At 37.6% G+C, this 20,245-nt stretch overlaps 1 protein-coding gene across 3 annotated transcripts in view; it reads left to right on the top strand.

Annotated features, from left to right (window-relative positions):
- Positions 1-20,245, top strand: part of ATP2B1 (ATPase plasma membrane Ca2+ transporting 1) — a 122,633-nt gene that overhangs the window by 46,638 nt on the left and 55,750 nt on the right. For all 3 annotated transcript variants that reach the window (XM_046646238.1, XM_046646237.1, XM_046646239.1), the window contains exon 2: positions 9,250-9,675. In XM_046646238.1, coding sequence (XP_046502194.1) covers positions 9,468-9,675 — 208 coding nt within the window. In that variant the 5' untranslated portion in view covers positions 9,250-9,467. The remainder of the gene's footprint in view (positions 1-9,249; positions 9,676-20,245) is intronic.

Below are 20,245 nucleotides of genomic sequence, written 5' to 3' on the forward strand. Positions count from 1 at the left end.
GTGTCCATTAGATATGGGAACAACAGGGTTCTGTGGTCATCTTGAAGAGCAGCACAGCAGCACAGGAGAAGCAGCTAGATTGAAATCAGTTGATCTGTGAGTTGGAGATAAAGTAGAAATAGAAAATTTCAGAGAGGATGGTAGCTAGACGTGGGATTGAGGATTTTCTTACCAAATGGCCTTTACTGGGTAAAATTTTTATTTCTTTATTATTTGGACCTAATTGCTAACTTTATTACTATTGATTTGGTATAATTTTAATTTAGCATGAGTAACCATAACAAATTATTTCTCCAGTAAATGTATCATTTCCTCTATGCTGTTTGAAATATTGAAAGTTGGTGTTACTGTTTTGCATAGCCTCAAGGATCTAGGAGCCTGGTTAAAAACCATTTCCATGTAGCAGTCATTGTGTAATTCACTTGAAAATCTGAGATATCTTTTATATTGTCTAAACGGATTTAAGGGAAAGTTAAGTTTATATATTTTCATACCTAGGTGGTTTGAAAACTCCTTGTATGTTATGACTCTGTTAATTCATTATACACCTAGCACATTATTTTAATCATAGAGTTAGGAGGTTTTGTTTTGCTCTGTTTGAATTGACATTGTTTACTATTGTAAAGCCTGTTTTATAAATTGATTTTTAGCTTAAGGTTTCAAACATTTCTATTCAATAAACATTGAGCGCCTACTATCTTCCTGACAGTGCTGAGGGCTAAAAATAAATGGCACAGATCCTGCCTTGAGTTCACAGTTCATTGGGGAAGACAGAGGTAAACAAATCATTGCAGCTGCGTGATAAAAGCGACACTAGAAGAACAAATTGGTGCCTCCACTCTTCTAATCTGCCTATTTCCCACCCTGAGACATTTGCTAAAGTGGTCATGCTGAATTTATCACTGGCAGCAGCTGTAACTTTCCCTTCAAAGTATTGTACTTAGTCTCTGCCTCCGCAAGTCTGCTAGATCAGTAGCTTACCGAGGGGAGTCCGACTAATTTTAGTCAACGCAGACACAGCGATGGTATTTATGAGTCCTTTGAGACTAATAAATCAGGCATTGTAGACAGTGCTTATTTTATGCTTTATCCATTCTGTAAAACTGAAATCCCCTTTTGTGAATATAATCTTATTTATATTTATAATTCTTTACTCACCTGATAGAAATTACAGTCATGTACTGCATAACGACCTTTCGGTCAACCATGGGCATCTATGACGGTGGAAACCATAAGATTAGTACCATGTAGCCCAGGTGTGTGGGAGTCTGTACCATCTAGGTTTGTGTAAGTTCACTCTTGTGATGTTCGCACAACAACGCAATTGCCTAGCAACGTATTTCTCAGAATGTATCCCTGACATTAAGCAACGCGTGACCGTGCTTTTCTAAACAAGCTTTATAATCTCTGTGGTCGTTTATGCAGTGTATGTTTTCTTTAAGCCGCGAGGTGAAAAATGTGAGTTCAGACTAACATTAAAATTGAGTTATCCTTGGTTCTTCAGAGTGGTTTAACAAAATAACTTGAATATGACAAAACTTTGTAAGAGAAACTCGCCACCGTTAATGATCTTGAGGTGTCTCCTTTTGACACGTATGGTATTAGACCATCTGCTCTTTCCGCCATTACTGTCAGATAGTAAATGCCAGTATTTCATATACAGTACATTTTTATCATTTCTTACTAAAAATTGTTTTAATTTTTGGAAGGCTAAATTTTTAGAGCGTGAATCAGGAATAAGGTGGTTATTTTTTTTCCTGCAGAAAGGTTGAAAGATCATAGTACCTCTTGCTCAAGCTCTGGCAGTCAAAGATGAAGAAGGTGTGAATAAGACTGAGGGATACTGCCAGCATCTGGTGGGGTAGGGTGAGGCGAGCAGGGCAGGGCTGGCTTCCTTAATTGTTGAGACAGTGCTCACTGTCGGTAACATGTCCGGAGCAGCCACAGTGACAAACTGCTATAAAGACTAGTTAGTTATCCCTCTTCGCACAGTTACTTATCTGCACAGGAAGTTGAATTAATTGTTATGTTAAACTAAGAAAGTGGGGATTTCTTGAGAAGTGATCTTTTGTGAAAGGCTGCAGCCAAAAACTGTTTTTTAAGTTTTTTGTTCATCAAATGGTGCGTCTCACAGCGAGGTTGTCAGTATCCATTTTGAAGTATAATACCGGTTATTTCCCTGGTAGTGGCCTCCTTAAAACCCAGACATTGTTAGGATTTTTCCCGTGATTTAAATGTTGGTCTTTTACTCTTCTGTTCAGTGATTTTTATGAATATTTAATCCTTGCTTTTCTTTATTATAAGCATCTTTATTCTTTTGGAAAGTAGATGATTATGAGTGGTTTCAGTGGCTTTAAAATGAGCAATTGAATTTGGTCTCCAACATCCCTTTCAGCTCTTAAATTCTATGATTCTTTGCTTTGTAACCATTTTTTAACAGAATGATGGCTTTTTAAAATTTGATTATGGTTAGTATTTTATTTTGATTTAGAAATTTTTAAATAACTATTCTCTTATAGTGAATGAAAATAAGCTGTGTTATCTTTAGAGGATTTTTTTTCCCCCAAAACCTCAGATCCATAGTTTGTGTTCCTGTAGAATAAGTCATGGATTAAGAACCTTTGTAAATACTAATTTTTTATTTTTAAAAGTTTGCTGAGACATGTAATTTAACTAGTAAATAGAAATTTGACTTAACACTTAAATTATTTCAGTATGTCGAATGAAAATCCAAGGACATTTCATTGAGCTATATCAGTATGGATACCTTTAGAGAACTGTTTGAATTTTCTTAGAAAAGAATATATGAAATCAAAAGTAACTTCATGCACTGAAGTAGTTAGAAAATCTGTGAAACATTAGAAAATTGAAGAGTAAGATTTAGGACTATAATTTTTTCTGTTAGTTTTGAAATTTCATTCTGCATTGGGAATGATTTGAAAAATCAAGATTACTTGAGAATCTTTAACTAGTTGACTCAAAGGACATGTTAAGAGAGTAATGAAAGTTTAAATGAAAGGATTGGTTTCTAACAAATAAGTTCGTTTTGATTTATAACCAGTTTAAATTTCGGGTTGAAATTAATCAAATGATTTTCCTAAGCTTATGACTATAATTAGCAGATCATCAAATTAAGTGGTATCTTTCATACATTATATACAAGAATAACTTTTCTTGTCTGGGGTATGTTGTCTTTGAAGTAATCTTGCCTAAAAGGAATCTTGATTTTTAAAAGCTAAGCAGGATTGGTGGAGAATGGAGTGCTGAACAGGAAGTCAGTTGTGTACATGTATAAAGCATACTTAGTGCATTAGGGCTGACGGTGTTACTTTTAAAATAGGAATGGGTTTTTAAAGATTAGAGTTGTCACGAAAAGGGCGTGGGTTGTTTTCAGGTATTGAGCACTCTCCCATGTGTTCTATTATCATCTTGTTTGATCAGCTCCAGGGGTAGAGAGTTTTATCTAAGGAGGCACCCTTTATTAGTCAGGTTTCTCCAGAGAAACAATTCCTCCTTTCTTCACTTTCTGTTTTATTCAGGTCCTCAGTGGATTGGATGATATCCACCCCCATCCCATCCACAACTGGATTAAGAAGGGCAGTCTGCTTTACTTAGTCTACCTATTCGAATGCTAATCTCATCCAGAAACACCCTCACAAGCACACCCAGAAATAATGTTTAGCCAAATATTTGAGCACTTTGTGATCCAGTCGGGCTGATATAAAATTGTTACAGACCCGTTCCAATTTTGGATAATTTATTGTTACAAGGTTCTGCCTTAGCCAAAAATCTACCTCTGTAACTTTCTTTCATTTCATTCTACTTGTGACCTCCAGTACTCCACAGAAAATATCTAGCCACTATTCTACACTATAAAATCTCAAATGCGAGAAGGTAGCTATCATGAAAAATTCCTACCCTGGACTAAATTCCTTCCAGTTCTTCAGTGAACTGGTTTCCTCACTCTTCAACGTTCTCTTTATTATTAACGATTTTAGAGTATGTGTTTCATAATAATTCAGACCTGCAATGCAAAGTCTGGTGAGCCTGTTATCTGTAATACACACAGAAGCTGGTGCCTCTCTTTCATTCATCACTCTTTTTCATGCATTCAGTCATCATAGGCTTTATCTGTATAGCCGAGCTGCATTTGTGTTAGACTACCATCAGGATTCTCTTTTCCTCTAGGTTTAGACATCTTTAAACATTCCTTGTCTGAAGAGGCTTGGGGGGGTCTGCCACATCTGGTGAGGGAGGATATTATTCTCTGCAGAATGTATCTGCAAATGTTCTTAAATAACAATAAAAATAGCTAACATATATTTACCATTTACTGTCTGCCAGGCTAAGTTCAAATTGTTTTACATATATTAACACATTTAAGGATGTGTGCTGTTAGTATGTCTGTATTTTACCAATGAAGCTTTAACATTAGTGGTATGTTTGCCCAAGACGAAATAGAATTCTGTTACCTCCCTTTGTTAGATATTACACTCCTGTCCTTGCTGCCTGAGACAGCTTGAGAGTGGGAGGGAAAAGCAGTTACATCATGGTAATTAGCATCAAGTTAATGCATACCGAGCTTTGAGTAAACTGAACCTTTGTCTTTGAATTTACACGATTGCATTTTTCATATGTCAGATTTGTACAGTTATGTTTTTTGGAATGAAGTGTAGGAGATCAGACTTTTGTACCTAGTTAAATTTAGCCTCTCATTCCCACCTCTTTCTGGATCCCGATTCTGTCATCTCACATGTTTGCGGACTTACTGAGCTTCAAGTCATCTACAGATTGGAGAGACATTACTTCTGTGTTTTCACATCACTAACAAAAGTTTAGAAGAGTCAGGCATTAGGGACCCAATAATGCATTAAAAAACACCTTCTAGGTTGTTCCTCTTGGTCTAATGCACTTAGTTAAATTAGCATATATTTTCTATCTTGCCTGCAGGAATCTCATGTTACTATATAATATTAATCATCATTTTCAGAGCTCCATATTTCATCCAGCGCCATATTTCTTCCCATAATTTAATTTCCCTATATTTCCTTCAGTTTTTCTCATATGTGATTTTGTTGTTATTGTTGAGTCTGGATAACATCCATACAGCTGTTCCATGACTGTAAGTCAGGTGACCTTGTGAAGGAAGGAACTGAAATTGTATTATCATCAAAGCTGTCTCTTTATGAGCTTCACTCATTACTAGGACCTCACAGTCATCCTTTTGTCTTCTTTTGGGGCCCTACCCATTCACAGTAAAGCTTATGTGTCAGTTGGAATCCACCTTATTCTTCTTTGTGAAGACTGACTTTGCCCAACTCTAGTCTTAAACCACCTGTTTTTTCCATAACCCCTTAAAGACTGCCAACGGTGCTTTGATCAGAGACATCATCTAGGGATTCTGGAATAAGTTATGTAGGCCAGGAGGTCCACATAGAGTAGCTATGTGTTTTCTTTAAAATCCTCCTCTTTTGAGGACTCAGCTTCCTCTTAACATTTCTTCTTAAATGTTTTAAAGGCGAGATCATATCATTTAGAGAACAAAGAGAAGCAAAATGGATGTTCTACTTTCTGTTGTATCTCAATCCCAAACAGTGGGTCTCTCTCTTGATTGCCATGTTGTAGCTAACAAGTGAAAAGCAAAACTTTTTTGTTGTGCTTAGCATTTTTGTCAATCCACTAGTTAGGTCAGTGGAAGAGTGAAGAGTCGGCAGATAGGAAAGTAGTGGAAGAGGCTGTAGATGATCCAGAAATAGACAACAACCTGGTTGCTGTATAATTTGTAGGTAAATAGTCCACTTTTGGAAAGTGGCTCATTTGCACGTGGTGCTTTTGCCTGGATTTCCCTTTCTTTAATCATATTCTCATCAAAGGTCCTGTGGGTTGCAAAGTGATAGAAACTCCAACCCCAAAAGAAGTTTATTGACAAATTACTGAAAAGATCAGAGATGGGACAGACTTTAGGCATTGATTGACCAAGGGGCTCAAATGATCCAGCACTAACAGGCACATCTCCTTTCCCCCTTCCTCTGTCTCTCCCTTTTAGATCTATTCGTGGGGGCTTTCCACATCTCAGATTTAAGTTTGTGAGAAGAAACAAGCCTCTGCCCCAGAGTCACAGCAGCAGCCTCATTGCTGCATGTTGCCCTTTGAGTCACATGCACATTCTTGAACCCGTCATCGTTATGGCCAGGGCAGTGTCTGGATATGGGAATGGACTACATTGAGAGTTGGGGAGGGCAGACCCCTAAACAAAAAGTAGGGCTATTGCTGAAAAATGGGGGAAGGGATGCTGAGGTGACAAATAACAAATATCCGCTATAATGTCTCTTAAATTCTGATTTTATTATATAAATTGGTGTATTTGATATTAGCTGTTTTTTTGACCTACCGAGGCTTCCGTTTCAACCTAATAAACGTGAAGACTTAAAGTGGAGACAGTACAGTGGAAGGAGCCTGGCTTTTGAATCACAAGTTGAGATTCAAATTCCAGCTCTATTATGTGTAACTCTATTATGTATCCTTATTGTTGAGAAATTTAAGGGCACCTAATAAATAACACCCTTCTCTCCTGCTTGAATTCTGTCAAGAGAAAAGACAAAGATTGGTATGTAGGAATAAAAATACTAGTTTTATTACTGACTAAAGCTGAAATGAAGGTTTGTTTTTTTGTGACAATAGTGAGGTTCTAATATTGAACCCAGAACCAAACAGTTATTTGCCCCCACCCTGGGCACTTTGAACAATAGGTTTTTTTTTTTTTTTTGAACAATAGGTTTTTTAACCTGGGGATCTGCCCCTAATTAACTCAAACCAGAATGCATGAGTCCTGCAGACCTCTGCCTTCCAAAAGAAGGCAGAGAGGTGAGGAAGTGACATACGTTTAGTTGCTCCTGGAAAAATCTCCTGTCAGGCAGCTCATTTCACCTCAGTGGTAATGGGTGAGTTGGGAGCCAGAAGTTGTTAAGGAAAATTCCTCTTTGTGGAAACCAGAGGAATGATGACACACATGCCCCCAACACACAGACTTGTGAATCTTAATTATTTTCTCTTAAATTAATAATAATAATTTATTTTAGAGTTGCCATGATGGTTCAGATACCAACATATTTTGGGTATGAAAACTCAGGGAGATTATCAAATAACCACCGTCTCCAGTTTTTGAAGTTGGGTTGTTATAATAATTGATGTGTGAGTAGGAGGAAGCCCACTTTGCCTAGGACATGAGTAAAATTGGTAATAGTTGGGCAAGCATAAGGATTTGTGAAATGGGAGGAAGCGGGCACTGAAACAAAATGTCTTACAGAGTCCATAACTATCACATCCTTGCACATTTAACCCAGGCAAGCAAACTTCTCTACCAGCTGGTGTGGATTCAAAGTTTTCAGCCCATTCTCCTGTGCAGTGGTTCTCACAGTGCACTCCCTGGATACATGGCATCATATCACCTGAGAATTTGTTAGAAAAGCAAATTATGGAGCCCACCCTAATCTGACTGAAACTAAAACTCTGGAGATGGGGCCCTGCAATCTGTATTTTAACAGTACCCTAGGTGATTTTGACGGATACTGAACTGTGAGAACCACATACCATGTTTTGCAAACATCCCGGTGACAGTTTCATAGCTGAAGATTAATTGCACTTGGCAGTAATCTTTTCTAGTTCCTAATCATTAAGCTTTTTATTTATGAAATATGGGGCAGGATATTTGGGGAGAGAGAGAGGTTGAATAGGTAAAATAGAGTTTAGGCTTGAATGCCAAACAGGCATGAGCAATGGGATTGTATTTTCATCCTATAAATTTACATATAGGGGCCTGATGCCTACTTATAAAACTAAATGTAGCAGCAAAATGCAGAAGGGAATGGATGTAGGAGATACTAGAATGAGAGAACCTGCAGGGGTAGTGTTATAATTTGTTCAGGGGGACTTGAAGATCAGCAAGAAAAATGATAATGTAGAATAGGATTTTCAAAGGAGGAATTAACTGAAGGGAAGAATTTAGTAACTGACTAAAGCTGCGGTGGATGGAATCAAAGATGATTTACCATCTCAAGCCCAGGTGATTAGGATAATGGTGAGAGGGGGAGGGAGCTCTAATTAGGGAGTGAGAAGAATCCATTGTTGGGCATGTTAAAAACTTTGAGATGATTGTTTAAAGGTTGTATATGGAGAAAGAAGAGTTGAACTCTCATCTTCTGGAAGTTTAGAGTAAGGAGAACTTGAAAGTATTGTCAGGAAAAATTAAAGTAATGCATCCATTCATTCCTCAAACATTTATTGAGTGTCTCCCATGTGCCTGGCACATTTCTAGGTTCTCAGGATATGATAATGGATAAAAACCTGTGCCCTGTCTTCAGAACTAATATTGTTGGTGGAGGGAGACAAAAAGATAACAAATAAATAAATGAACAAGATAATGGCAGATAATCCTAAGGGCTAGCAAAGAACATAAAAATAGAGTTACAATAAAGAGTGACTAAGGGGTAGGGAATTTCTTATATAGCCAGTCAGGGGAGGACCTAAGGCGGTGACATGTGACAGAAATCGTGGTGGAAGATCGTTTTAGGAAGCCAAACTTTAAAGCCATCTTTAAATTTCTCAACAATGAGGATACATAACAGAGCTACACATGGCGTCATAGAGGGGCCAAGGAGAATTGCAAGAAAGTGTATTAGAAAGTTTGTTGTGCTTTTTGCCCTTTCAGGGGTTATTCTATATGAAACGTTTAGAGAAATAGGATTGTTATGTTAGAAGAAACATGGACTTGGAGATATCCCAGCTCATTGGTTTCAGGCATTTGTTAGCTGTGCAAAAACAACTCAATTTCTCTGAAGCTTACTCTTCTCAGTAGAGTAAGGCGTAATAACACCTCATGGGATTAAATTGTGGTGATTAAATGAGAGAATGAATTTAAAGCAACTAGTATAGTGCTTGGAACATAAGTGCTTAATGATAACTATTAATAACAGTCATACTGAATGGAACATAAAATTCAGTCATGTGAAATGCAGTTTCATTTAGTAACGGTGAGATCTAATGTGTTTTGATATACAATTTTATTTAGAAGTTATACTTTGATTTTTTTTATCATGTAAAACATTTTAAAGGCATGAGATGACAATTAAATATTTTTTTATAATTCAATGGTATACTGTGATTAGCTACCTGATGACATTTAGAAAGTACACTTATATGCATAATACCCTAAGATGGATTTTATTAACTCTTAAATGTTTTCTTCTGCAGATATGTACATCTCATGCTTGATGTGAAGAAACTAGTCATGGGCCAAAGGTCAAGATACTTCTCTGGGAAATGCTGCTGATGCTGCTGTACAAAGTCATACAATGAGTGTGTGGTTTAAGAAAGATTTTGATATTTAGAAGATTTTCATCTTGGAAATATATCAAGTGAAAATTAGAGTCTTTTGGGAAACATTTTCCTCCTAATAAATTATACTTGTAATGGGCGACATGGCAAACAACTCAGTTGCATATGGTGGAGTAAAAAACTCTTTGAAGGAAGCTAATCATGATGGAGACTTTGGAATTACGCTCGCGGAGCTGCGGGCCCTCATGGAGCTCAGGTCTACAGATGCATTACGAAAAATACAGGAAAGCTATGGCGACGTCTATGGAATTTGCACCAGGTTGAAAACATCTCCCAATGAAGGTGGGTTTTATTACGTTCATTTTTAGTCCTTTGTGTGGAGAGTTCAGTATATTTGGCTCATCATAAACATGTTTATATTGTCCTGGCTATTGTAGGATTATCCCATAATTTTAGTCACGTTAAAGATGAGTCAGCTCTCTGATTCAGTTGAAGTAACTTTAGATCAAGAAAATAATGTTGCAAATTAATTTATCTCTTTTAGGTTGGTGGGGGGAAATATTTTGTACTGTTGGACATATTATTGCTGCTTGTTTACAATAGCAAGATTGTCTTTCCCCTCGAGCTATAGAGGATGGAACCAGGCTTGGTGGCCCTCAGGGGATTCAGTGGAAATACACTCGGCCCAGGATCCTTCATTTCGCCACCTGGCTTAAAATAGTTGTCACTGCCAGTAGCTGCCCAAGTTGTTTTTAACCTAAACTTTAATAATTAGTTCAGAAGGTCCTAAAGCAAATGGAGTATATGTTAGATGGCAATTTTCTACCTAGCAGACATTTCCTTTGATTAAAAATAGTTTTCATTCTTAGAATTATGTTCATTTTCCCTATGTTCAAGGAAGGCTTTGGTTTCATAATTCTTGCTTTGTAGTAAGTTTCTTTTTGAGACTAAAGAAAGGAAAATTCACTATAACTTCATTGCATTATGGTCTTTGAAATGGTGTGAGAAGGATGACCTTTTGTATACTGATCACGTTGAATATAAAATTAAGGTTAGGAAGTCTCAGGAAGGAGTTTCCAGACTGCAAAGGAGCAGAGTGGATATGTGAGGATGAGTGTTTGCTGGTTACAATTTATTTTAGTAAGGATGGGAAATTATTAATGTTAAAACTTGAAGTATATTGGTATATATTCCAAAGGCACTTACAGAGAAATTATGTAAAAGTGTTTTCTTAACATTTTTTCTGAAACACCTTATGCCATGGTACTACTTGTGGTACAACTTAAAGTAATAGCAAAAAGTTATTTCCAAAATTGTTCAAGAGTTTTAAGTCACACTAACAAATTCCTTAAAACCTTTATATAATTCTCTGTGAATTGCTAATTGTTTTAATGGTAGATAGTTACTTTAATTTTTCTGAGGTAGCATGATCTTGAGGGCGCCAGTGTCCGCCTTCGCACACATCCTAAAAGGGCTTCCTCAGATCACTTGCAGTATGTTCTCTTTTCCGCAAGACTTGTTGTTAAGTTTTCCCGATTTTCTGGATCATTTCCTCAAGTCAGCAGAATCCTAGAAACATGAACTTCTTAGTCATACCTTAAATACGCTGTGCCGTTTTAATGATAGCTGGGCTCCCTCTTGTTGGTGTAAATTCAGGGAATCAGAAATAGGCCCATGGACTTTTATAGACAGTAATTTGACAAAAATCAGAGCTTGTTCATTATGCAAACCCACTTTGAAATGTTAGCTAACTTTATATCACTTTAGAGATTGTACATTAATATGCTGTTCTCAGTTGGTAGATTTATTAATTCAACTGTATGTACTTACTGCATTTAATCTAAAACCTAATAGTTGGATGTTTCATGATTACCAAATTGATAGGAAACACTGACATAAAAAAGCCCTCGATATAACAACACAGTTTGTTCATAAAAGCATTGTTGAACTTCAGTTTCAAAGCTACACTTAATTGCACTTCCCCCAATCATGTCTTTCTGTTGCTATGCTGTTAGTTAATCAAAACTTTTGTCTTCTAATAACTAAATACCTGTCCATCCTGTGTTCTCATCTTTAATGGACATGATTTCTCCTTAGTTTGCACTGCACTTTCCTTTGTCGTTTTGGGCGGTGCTCCTCATGTTGATTTTGTCTTAGTGAAGTTTATCAAGTGAACTGAAAGTTTTGCATCTATTACAGTAGTTTTTAAAGTCTGGTAAAGGGATGATTATGTACCTCTTTTACAATATGATAGAAGCTGTGGGTGATCTCTAGAAATATTCACTTGACACTCAAAATTTTATGTGTATTACTGCTGCTTTGTGCTATTAAATAAGTGTATGCAATATTTTTCCCTCTTTTGTTCTTAGAACATTCTTTCTCATCTTCTTCATAGTGTTGTGAGTTTAATTTTTGTTAAAATCTGTACAAACTTTTATCTTCGCTGTTTATATATAAACAGTTTGTCATTTGGAAATACTCTTTTGAAGAATGTAAAAAAGCCATTTTAAGCATTATATTTGTTTACAATTGTAAGAATAAATAAAAACAGCAGCTTTCACAGGAATATTATTTCCAAAGTTTAGAACTAAGTCGCTCAGAAAGCTAATGAACATTTTTCACTGATCAACTAGGCAAATGATAGTAAATGAATCATCATCAGGGATAGGTAGCAAGGGGTTTGTATGCCCAAGAAGATGATCTAGATGACAGGTACTCTTCTCTTGGTGTAACCTGCTTATAGTCAGGGAAACTGAGATGAAAATGATTCTTCAAAGTGCATGAATTTTGCTTAGGTAAAACTGAAGTTTATCTGTCCCTTTAGTTCTTTCCTTCATTAATTCATTCATTGACAATCCAGTCTTTGATCAGATCTGGGTTGTTAATTATCATATATTTTGTATACCCCCTAAAGAAAGAATTATGTCGGCAGTTTTAATTGTAAGATAACTGTGAGTGTATAATTAAATTACATCCCAATTTCAGAGAAGTTTATAAAATGTAAGAATATATGTGTCTTAGAATTACCAGGATATTGTATCCATCAGGGATCTGCTGTGTGGAGGGCACTTTTCTAGGCTCTGGATGTACATCCATGAATAAAACAAAAATGCCTGCCTTATTTTTACATGAGGGAGACAATTTACGAGACAACTAAATGAAATGTGTAGTTTGTTAGTGATATGTGCTTAAGAGAAAAATGAGTGGAGAAGGGAAATCAGAAATATTGGGGTTGTTGATGTTAGATTGCTATAAAGTGTGGAGGAACAATTTAAGACATTTCTTAATAACAACAAAAATGGTAGGTAACATTTAGGTAACGCTTTTTGTGCCAGATTGGTTGTTAACACTTAAAGATATTTAACTTATTTTGTCCTCGCAACAGCTTTATCCTATTTTACAGCCAAAGAACTCACAGCATAAAAAGGTGAAGTGACTTACCTGAAGTCTCACAATTCATAAGCCCAGAGTAGGGGTTCAAACCTTGACATTTTAGCTACGGAGAACATGCTTTTGACCACTGTAGCGTACTACGTGTTATAAAAGTTCATCTCGTACAGCTTGCGAAAAAGATTGTGAGAAAAGAGGTACCTGTGTTCTCTCTTCTCAATAGTTTGGGATTTTTTTTGGTTCTTTTGGTGAGGAAGATTGGCCCTGAGCTAACATCTGTGCCAGTCTTCCTCTATTTTTTTGTATATGGGATGCTGCCACAGCATGGTTTGACAAGAGGTGTGAAGTCCGCACCTGGGATCTGAACCTGCAAACCCTGGGGCCACAGAATTGGGGCATGCAAACTTAACCACTATGCCACTGGGCTGGCCCTTCGATAGTATGTTTTTGATGGCAGGAATAACATAATGAAGAAAAAATTGGGTTTAAGGTTCTATTTTTGTATCTGTGTGCTTTCTTATTTGACTTGCTAATTTATTGCTTGTTTTTTGGCAGAGTAGTCCTTTAACTTGATTTGAAGCACATTGTATTTATACTGATCAATAGGAAGTGTTTTGAGCCACATGTGATTTTCGTATTAAAAACTTCCTAATGGTTTTGATTACCCATCTTTACTTTATAGAATTAGAACTATAAATTTCAAGGTAAACAGAAATTGAGACTTGTCACTTCATATTTTTAGCTTTATCTGTTAGAAGAAGCACAAATCTTATAGTCCTCCAAATCCAAGAATGTACCTTTATGCCAAAATAACCTGCTTATAACATCCTAACTGCATAAAATTATCATTACAGGTTTTTTTTTTCCTGTATCTTTATTGTTTCCCTACATTGTCTTCTTATTCTTATTCTAAGTCATATTTCTTGATCCTTTTAGTTTTACACTAGCTTTTGGTATCTTTTCCATTTTAATGTGTTCCTATGTTCTCTATATTATATTTTACATTGAATAGGAGAATAGACTCTGATAATAAGACTTTTAGAATGCAGATCTCTAGGCCTGGTATCATGTTTATCATTCAATAGTGCTGCATTAAACAAAGGATAAAAATGAATTCATAAAAATTAAAGACGGGTATCAAGTGGTAATCTGTAAGAGGCACAGCTTCGTTTACTTGCTAAAGGCAAGAAAACACATGAGACACTAAGCTTCTTAGGTGGTGGTTGCTAAAATTAGGTAGAAGAAGAAGAAAAAAAAGCAAAGGAAGTGAAGAAAGGAAACTGGTAGAAAGAAACAAAAGAAGTATGTGGTAGGAAGCAGGGTAGAGTCGACAGCTGTTGTCCCTGGCTGACTAATGTTTCCCTCGTGTTTCAGCTGGCAGTTGATATTTGCACTCACTAGAAGTAAGGCTGTTGGTCATGGTGTGCCTTGACCATGTCTTCACAGTGCAGTATGATAAAACTAACATTCACACATGGAAATGTATTTTAACTCTCTAAAAAATCAGCCGCTTGCCCAGGAGAAGTCATTATTGACTTATAGACTACCATGAGAACGCTCTGTTGCCCTGATGTGTGTCCTTGGTTATTCGGGGTGGCACAGCCCTTTCAGGTGCTCAGCAAGCATTTGCATAGCTGTGGTGTGCCAGCTGTGGAGGTTTCAGTACTTGTATGGAGTTACCAGTGAGGGCTTTATATGGATGATCCTACATGACCTCGTCCTAGAAATTGATTGCTGCTGTAATAGAGAATTATACATTTAATTAATACCTGCTCAGGTCACTAATTTTCATTGCTTATGAATTTTTTGCTAATAGTTGTAACACTGACTACTACTTCTCTAACTTCGTAGTATTAAAGTTTTACTTGATACAACCTGAAGTAGCATAGCTTTAGTTAGAATATTTTTAGGTTCAGTTTCTGAGTACAGAACTCAGACATTCTGTCTTTCATAACATTATGCTCTCAGAGTTTTCTTTCTTCCTATCTGGCTGGTCTCGTCAGCCTCCTCTGCTTTCCTTTAGAAATTGGCGGGCCTCAGGCTTCTGTTCATCTATCCACTTCCCCTGGGTGATGTCATACACTCCTGAGACTTCACATATCATCTGGATGCTGAGGATTCCACCATCTGTAGCTTCAGTCCAGGTGTTTCTCCCAAGCTTTGGGCCCAAAAGCCTAATCAATTCTTTTACGATATCTTCATTTTCTCAGCTTTGCTGAACTTCCCCTTCTGGAAGCATATTTCTCTTTTTCCCCTTTCCAACGAAACTGTTATCCACCTTGTTACGTGGCCTTGACTTTGACAGGAGTCTCTCAACCACTCTCGCTCATTTGGTTTGCAAGACATGGGAAATCTGACTCCCAGCATTGTCTTAACTCAAGGGCGTGTGCTTCTCTGCATCCCCATGGCCCTGTTTGAGGCCGCTGTCTTCTGTGTAGTAATTCAGGTAACAACAAACTGGCGGCTTTTCCTGTCTCCCTTTATGCTGCTTGTCACTTTCCTGCTTAAAGCTGGCAGTGGTTTCGCATTGCCCTATAATGAAGTTCAGACTTCTCACTTAAGTTAACAGATCTCTTTGGGATCTGGCCCCTGCTTACCTCCTAATGTCATCTCTTCTTTCCAACGCTGCTCCTCAATGTTTGAGGCATAGCAAAATTTCTTAAATACTATTTTGCTAAAGTCATTCTTGTTTCTGGGCCTCTTACATCCTGATCTCTTTGCCTAAAACACCTTACCTCGTCCTTCCTATGACTGTTTTTCCTCTTAATCATTCCTGAGCTCTCAGGTCAGATATCTTGGAATTCCCTTATCCATCCCCACCCCTACGTGTTGGATTCCACTTCTCTGTGTACTGCCCTAACATCCTCACCACCCCCGTTGTAATATACCCTGGCTTGTGATTCACTGGTTACTGTCAGTCTGCCCCACCACACTATGCGTTCCTTGAGGGCAAGTGCCAGAGAAAGGCATCCTGTCTGACTCATTTCCTTTTGTGTGTTTAGTGCCTGTCAGTGTCTGGCCCATGGTAGGCATTCGGGAATGAATGCATAAGTTTGACGTTTGATCAGTGATTCATAAATTTGGCAGGGGGGGGTCTCCTCCTCTTTTGAAATTGACAATATGATGAAAGTATTAGTTTATTTCCCAAGAAGAAAGCACCTAAACATAAATTTTCACCTACTTTCTTGGTCTGTATGTTTCCATGTGGCCCTCACTTAAAGAAGTCAAGGTGGCTGCTGCCATCACCACTACCACATGGACACATATGTACACACAAATACTGACATAATTTCATGTACAGAATTTGATAAGACTGTGATATGTGCTGTATATTAGCTGTGATTTTCAGTTAAAGCCACCTGCTTCCTACATTCCAGTACTCCCCCCTCTTCATTTCCCAAATTGAGACATGATTTTTATTAGTCCCAGCTTTTGGAATGCTACATTTTCTTGTAAGATGTCAAGCTATTGATAGAATTTGCATTTTATTCCATAATATGTCCTTCTCAAATATATAGACAGTACTCTGGAGCAATTATCTATTCTAGAATGAATATAGGCTTTTTTTAACTTCCCACAATGGTGGATCCAGGCCCCAAAAGCATATATTCTGAGACTGCTTTTGATGGGTTTTGAATCTGTTTTCTCTTTGAAGCTAACTGGGCCGTAAGGAGATCAATACCACGTGTGCCCTTGGCCTCATTACCACTGCATTACAGTCAACTGAGCCAACAGGACTAGGCAGACGATTTCTCGTTATATTTGTTCATAAGTTATTCTTAATGATTTGGTATCATATCTATTTTTAAAACTAGGACCATGTAATCTCATTACCAGTTCCACCAGTTTAGCTATATCGCTTCCCTACAAACTTTGGTTTCTCCCTCCTCACAGTGGAACCTAGACTAACACCCACACTCTGGATTCTATTCCTCTTGCCTCTGCAAAGGCTTTCCCTCCTGCATTAGCCTGTGTCTCTTGTATCATCATTCACTCCTCTACTTGATCATTTCCATTGGTAAATAAACCTGCCTTAAAATCTGTCACTCATCTTTAAAAGAATAAAATGGGTTTTCTTTACCCATTTAAATTCACCTTTACTGCTTTATTTCTCCCCACTGCATCACACTCCTGGAAGAAAGTTATCTATACTCATTGTTTCCACTTACTCATTCCCATTCTCTGTTCAGTTCTTTCTAATCGGACTTTCTTCCACACCACTCCACTGGAAGATTCTTTATCAAGGTCATCAGCCTCCACTAGTGAAAGCCAGTTGTCCATTCTCTGTCTTCATCTAACTTAACCTTTGTAACACCATCGCATATAGTCGGCCGCATCATCTTTTTAAAATTCCCCTTTTCCAAGCTTCCGTAGTACTACACGAATCTGTTGTGTGCTTGCCCTCCCTGCCTCCTGCAGTTTCTTCTCGGTTGCGTTTGGGCGCTCCTCCCCTGTCTGATCATCAAATGTTGGAGTGTTCTAAGGCTCTTGCCTCAGCCTTGCTCTCTCCTTGTCTGCGTACTCTAGCTTTTAGGAGTTCTCGTTGGCCCATGGCTCCAGAATTGTCTACGTATTGATGACTCCCTGGCTCAGACCTCTCCCTGAGTTCTGAATATGGCTGCCCAGCTGTCTGCAAACATCTCCACTTGTTTGTTTAATGGGCATCTCATGTTTAAGTCTATCAAACAACCATTAACTCCTGCCTCCCTTTTCCAAACCCTGTCCTGTCTTGGTAGATGTCTCTACCATCCATCCACTTAAGGGAATGGACAAAAAAAAATCTAGTATCATTCTTATTCTTCTGTTTCTCTTTCACCAGACCTAGTTCTTCAGCAGGTTTTGTGTGATCTCCGTACAGGATACGTGGCAGATCCATCACTCTGCCTCCCCTTCTAAAACCCAGATGCAAGCCACGGTCATCTCTTGCTTTGTCCTGCAACAGCCTCCCAACCGCTCTTTTCCCTCCACTCTCGCACGCTTGAATTTATCCTTCACACAGCCACGTTGGTGCGATTAGTTATCTCATGTAACTACCCTGCTATAAAATCTTCTAGTGGTTTCCTTGGCAGTTAGAATAAATGCCAATTCTCTCTCTATTTTGTTGTACTTGTCTCTTTGTCTCCCTCCAGTATAACACTAGGTTGCTGAATGTAGGACTTGCCTTGCTCGCACTGATGCCTCAGCACACAGAACAACGCCTGGAAGTAGGAAATGTTCAGTAGTAGATGTTTAGATGTGGAGAACAGACTCTTGTTACAAAACTGTTAACTTCATTATATTTAGACTATGTAAGTTATTATTTTATATTAATAGAAATTAATTGCCCCCAAAATGGAGTTAAAACCTGTGGTGTTCAGTTTGTAACTTGTCTTCTCCATTACTTCGTTTATTAACTATGATCCTGTAGTTTATGATGTACGTATTTTGTACCTTCTCCTTTGGTCTTTCAGTTACACCAACAAATATTAATGTTCCCCCTCAGCCTCCAAAGAGATTGAGCGACTGGCACAAGATTTCAGTAGGTGAACTGGAACCTAGGGCTTCTAATTCCTAAACCAGACAACTTCATTGGTATAATGACCCAGATGTGTGCTTGTAGGATAGAATAATTACAACCTTAGGACCAGCTACATTTTTACTTCCTAAATTCCCTCCAAGATAACGTTTTTAAGCTATCTTTAGCTCCATGGCTGTTGTTTTCAGCATTAACATAAAATATTGGTTTGTGTTATATTCAATATAAGTTAAGATTTAATCAATGTTTATTTTTATTTTTTTGCTGAGGAAGATTCACCCTGAGCTAACATCTGTGCCAATCTTCCTATGTTTTGTGCTGCCACAGCATGGCTGACAACAAGTGGTGTAGGTCTGCGCTCAGGAACCAAACCTGGGCCACCAAAGCAGAGTGCGCCAAACTTAACCACTATGCCATGGGGCCAGCCTTGATCAATTATTTTTATAGTTACAGTAGTGATATTTAGAACTACCAGGTGTTATGTATGTAATTAATGGTAGGTTCTATTAAATGTGAGTTCAACTGATAGAACCACTATCTTCAAACAAATTTCTTAGAAAAAATTGAAGACTGACACAGGAGGGATAGCAGTCTTTTATTTTTGCTAATAAGGGCATTAAATCATAAGACAGAACAAACTTTCCCACTATCTAATATCATCCTTTCATAAAAGAAAGAACATTTAATTTGAGAATCAGTAAGCATGTAATCTCGGAACTTCTCAAACTATAGTTCTTTAAAACAAATAAATTTTGTTTTGTGGAAAACTTCACTGCCTTGATTCCCCTATCCCTCGGTTAAACCATGGACTCGTGTTAACTGTTTGCAGCCATGTGTGATTGGGGAGCATTGCTCTAGTCTGAAGAAACAGTATGTGGGTTCGAAATTATAATTTGCAAGTTTCTTCTCTCATATTGTCTTTCTCCCTGATCAGTTACTCCAGTTCTTCACTGCGTTTCCTTTTGTTACTCTGTCTCAAGCCTAGAGCTCTGTGGAGCCCTTCTGTTGATGACTTTTCTCATCAGAAGTCTAAAATGCATTCTGAACTGCCCAGTATGAACCCGAGTGTGTTACAGTTACTAGTGTAAACATTCTCTGGAATCTTTTCGTTACCTTTAATAAAGTAAATAATTACTTTAAAAATCTATGTATTCCTTTCTCATTGTTTATTCTAACAATATACTTTCTCTCTTCTCTCTCTCCTGCTCTCTGCCTGCCTCTGCGTTGAGATTAATAGCTAAAACATTTAAAGCTGAGAGCTTTCCAGTAATCTGCTGTTTTCCTGTCTTCCTCCTTTGATGTTTTCTTAGAATGAGCTCTTGCCAAAAAAAAAAGAGTTGAAGTTAATTAAATTAATTGTAAATTTAAATCTATAATGGTAAATTGAAAGTTGTATCATCCTAGTATCTCTGCCCCTTCTTCGATATTCTTAAACTAAGGAAAAATGTCGTTTGTCACTGCTGTGCTTTCAGACCCCCACAATAATGTAAATGTGTATATACTTTTAGCTAATTGGGATGTATCAGGCTTGACAGGACCAGTTGGGTTAAATTGGAGGAGGACTTGCTTGATGGGGTGAAGGAAAGGCAAAATTGATGTTTATCCAACTCTCTTAACCTCTTCCCTCATAGCTTTCTAATTCCACACTCCAGGCAATAAGTTTTAGGTCCTACAGTGTCCCCTTTCCCTTACAGGGACCGCAGGTGCAGTCAGTCAATAGCGCCACCTATTTCTTCAATTGGAAATAAATCCTAAAAGTAAAACTTGAAAGGTCGTCGTAGGTCTCCTGTTTTTTGTGACTTGCAAATTTTTTATCAATCTAATTGTAACAGACATTTTAGTAGAGAAGTTTGAAAGCCTGTAATAGATTAACTTTTCGTTGTTCTTCAGTGAGTAAGAGAGAAAAGCAGACTTTCACTGATTAAGTTAACCAAAATGCAATAAGTGAATCAAATAAATACCTTTAAATACTCGTCCATCTTTGGAGGGAAAACACAAGTAAAGGTC

Source organism: Equus quagga, chromosome 19 (genome assembly GCF_021613505.1).
Source record: "Equus quagga isolate Etosha38 chromosome 19, UCLA_HA_Equagga_1.0, whole genome shotgun sequence".
Taxonomy (NCBI): Eukaryota; Metazoa; Chordata; class Mammalia; order Perissodactyla; family Equidae; genus Equus; species Equus quagga.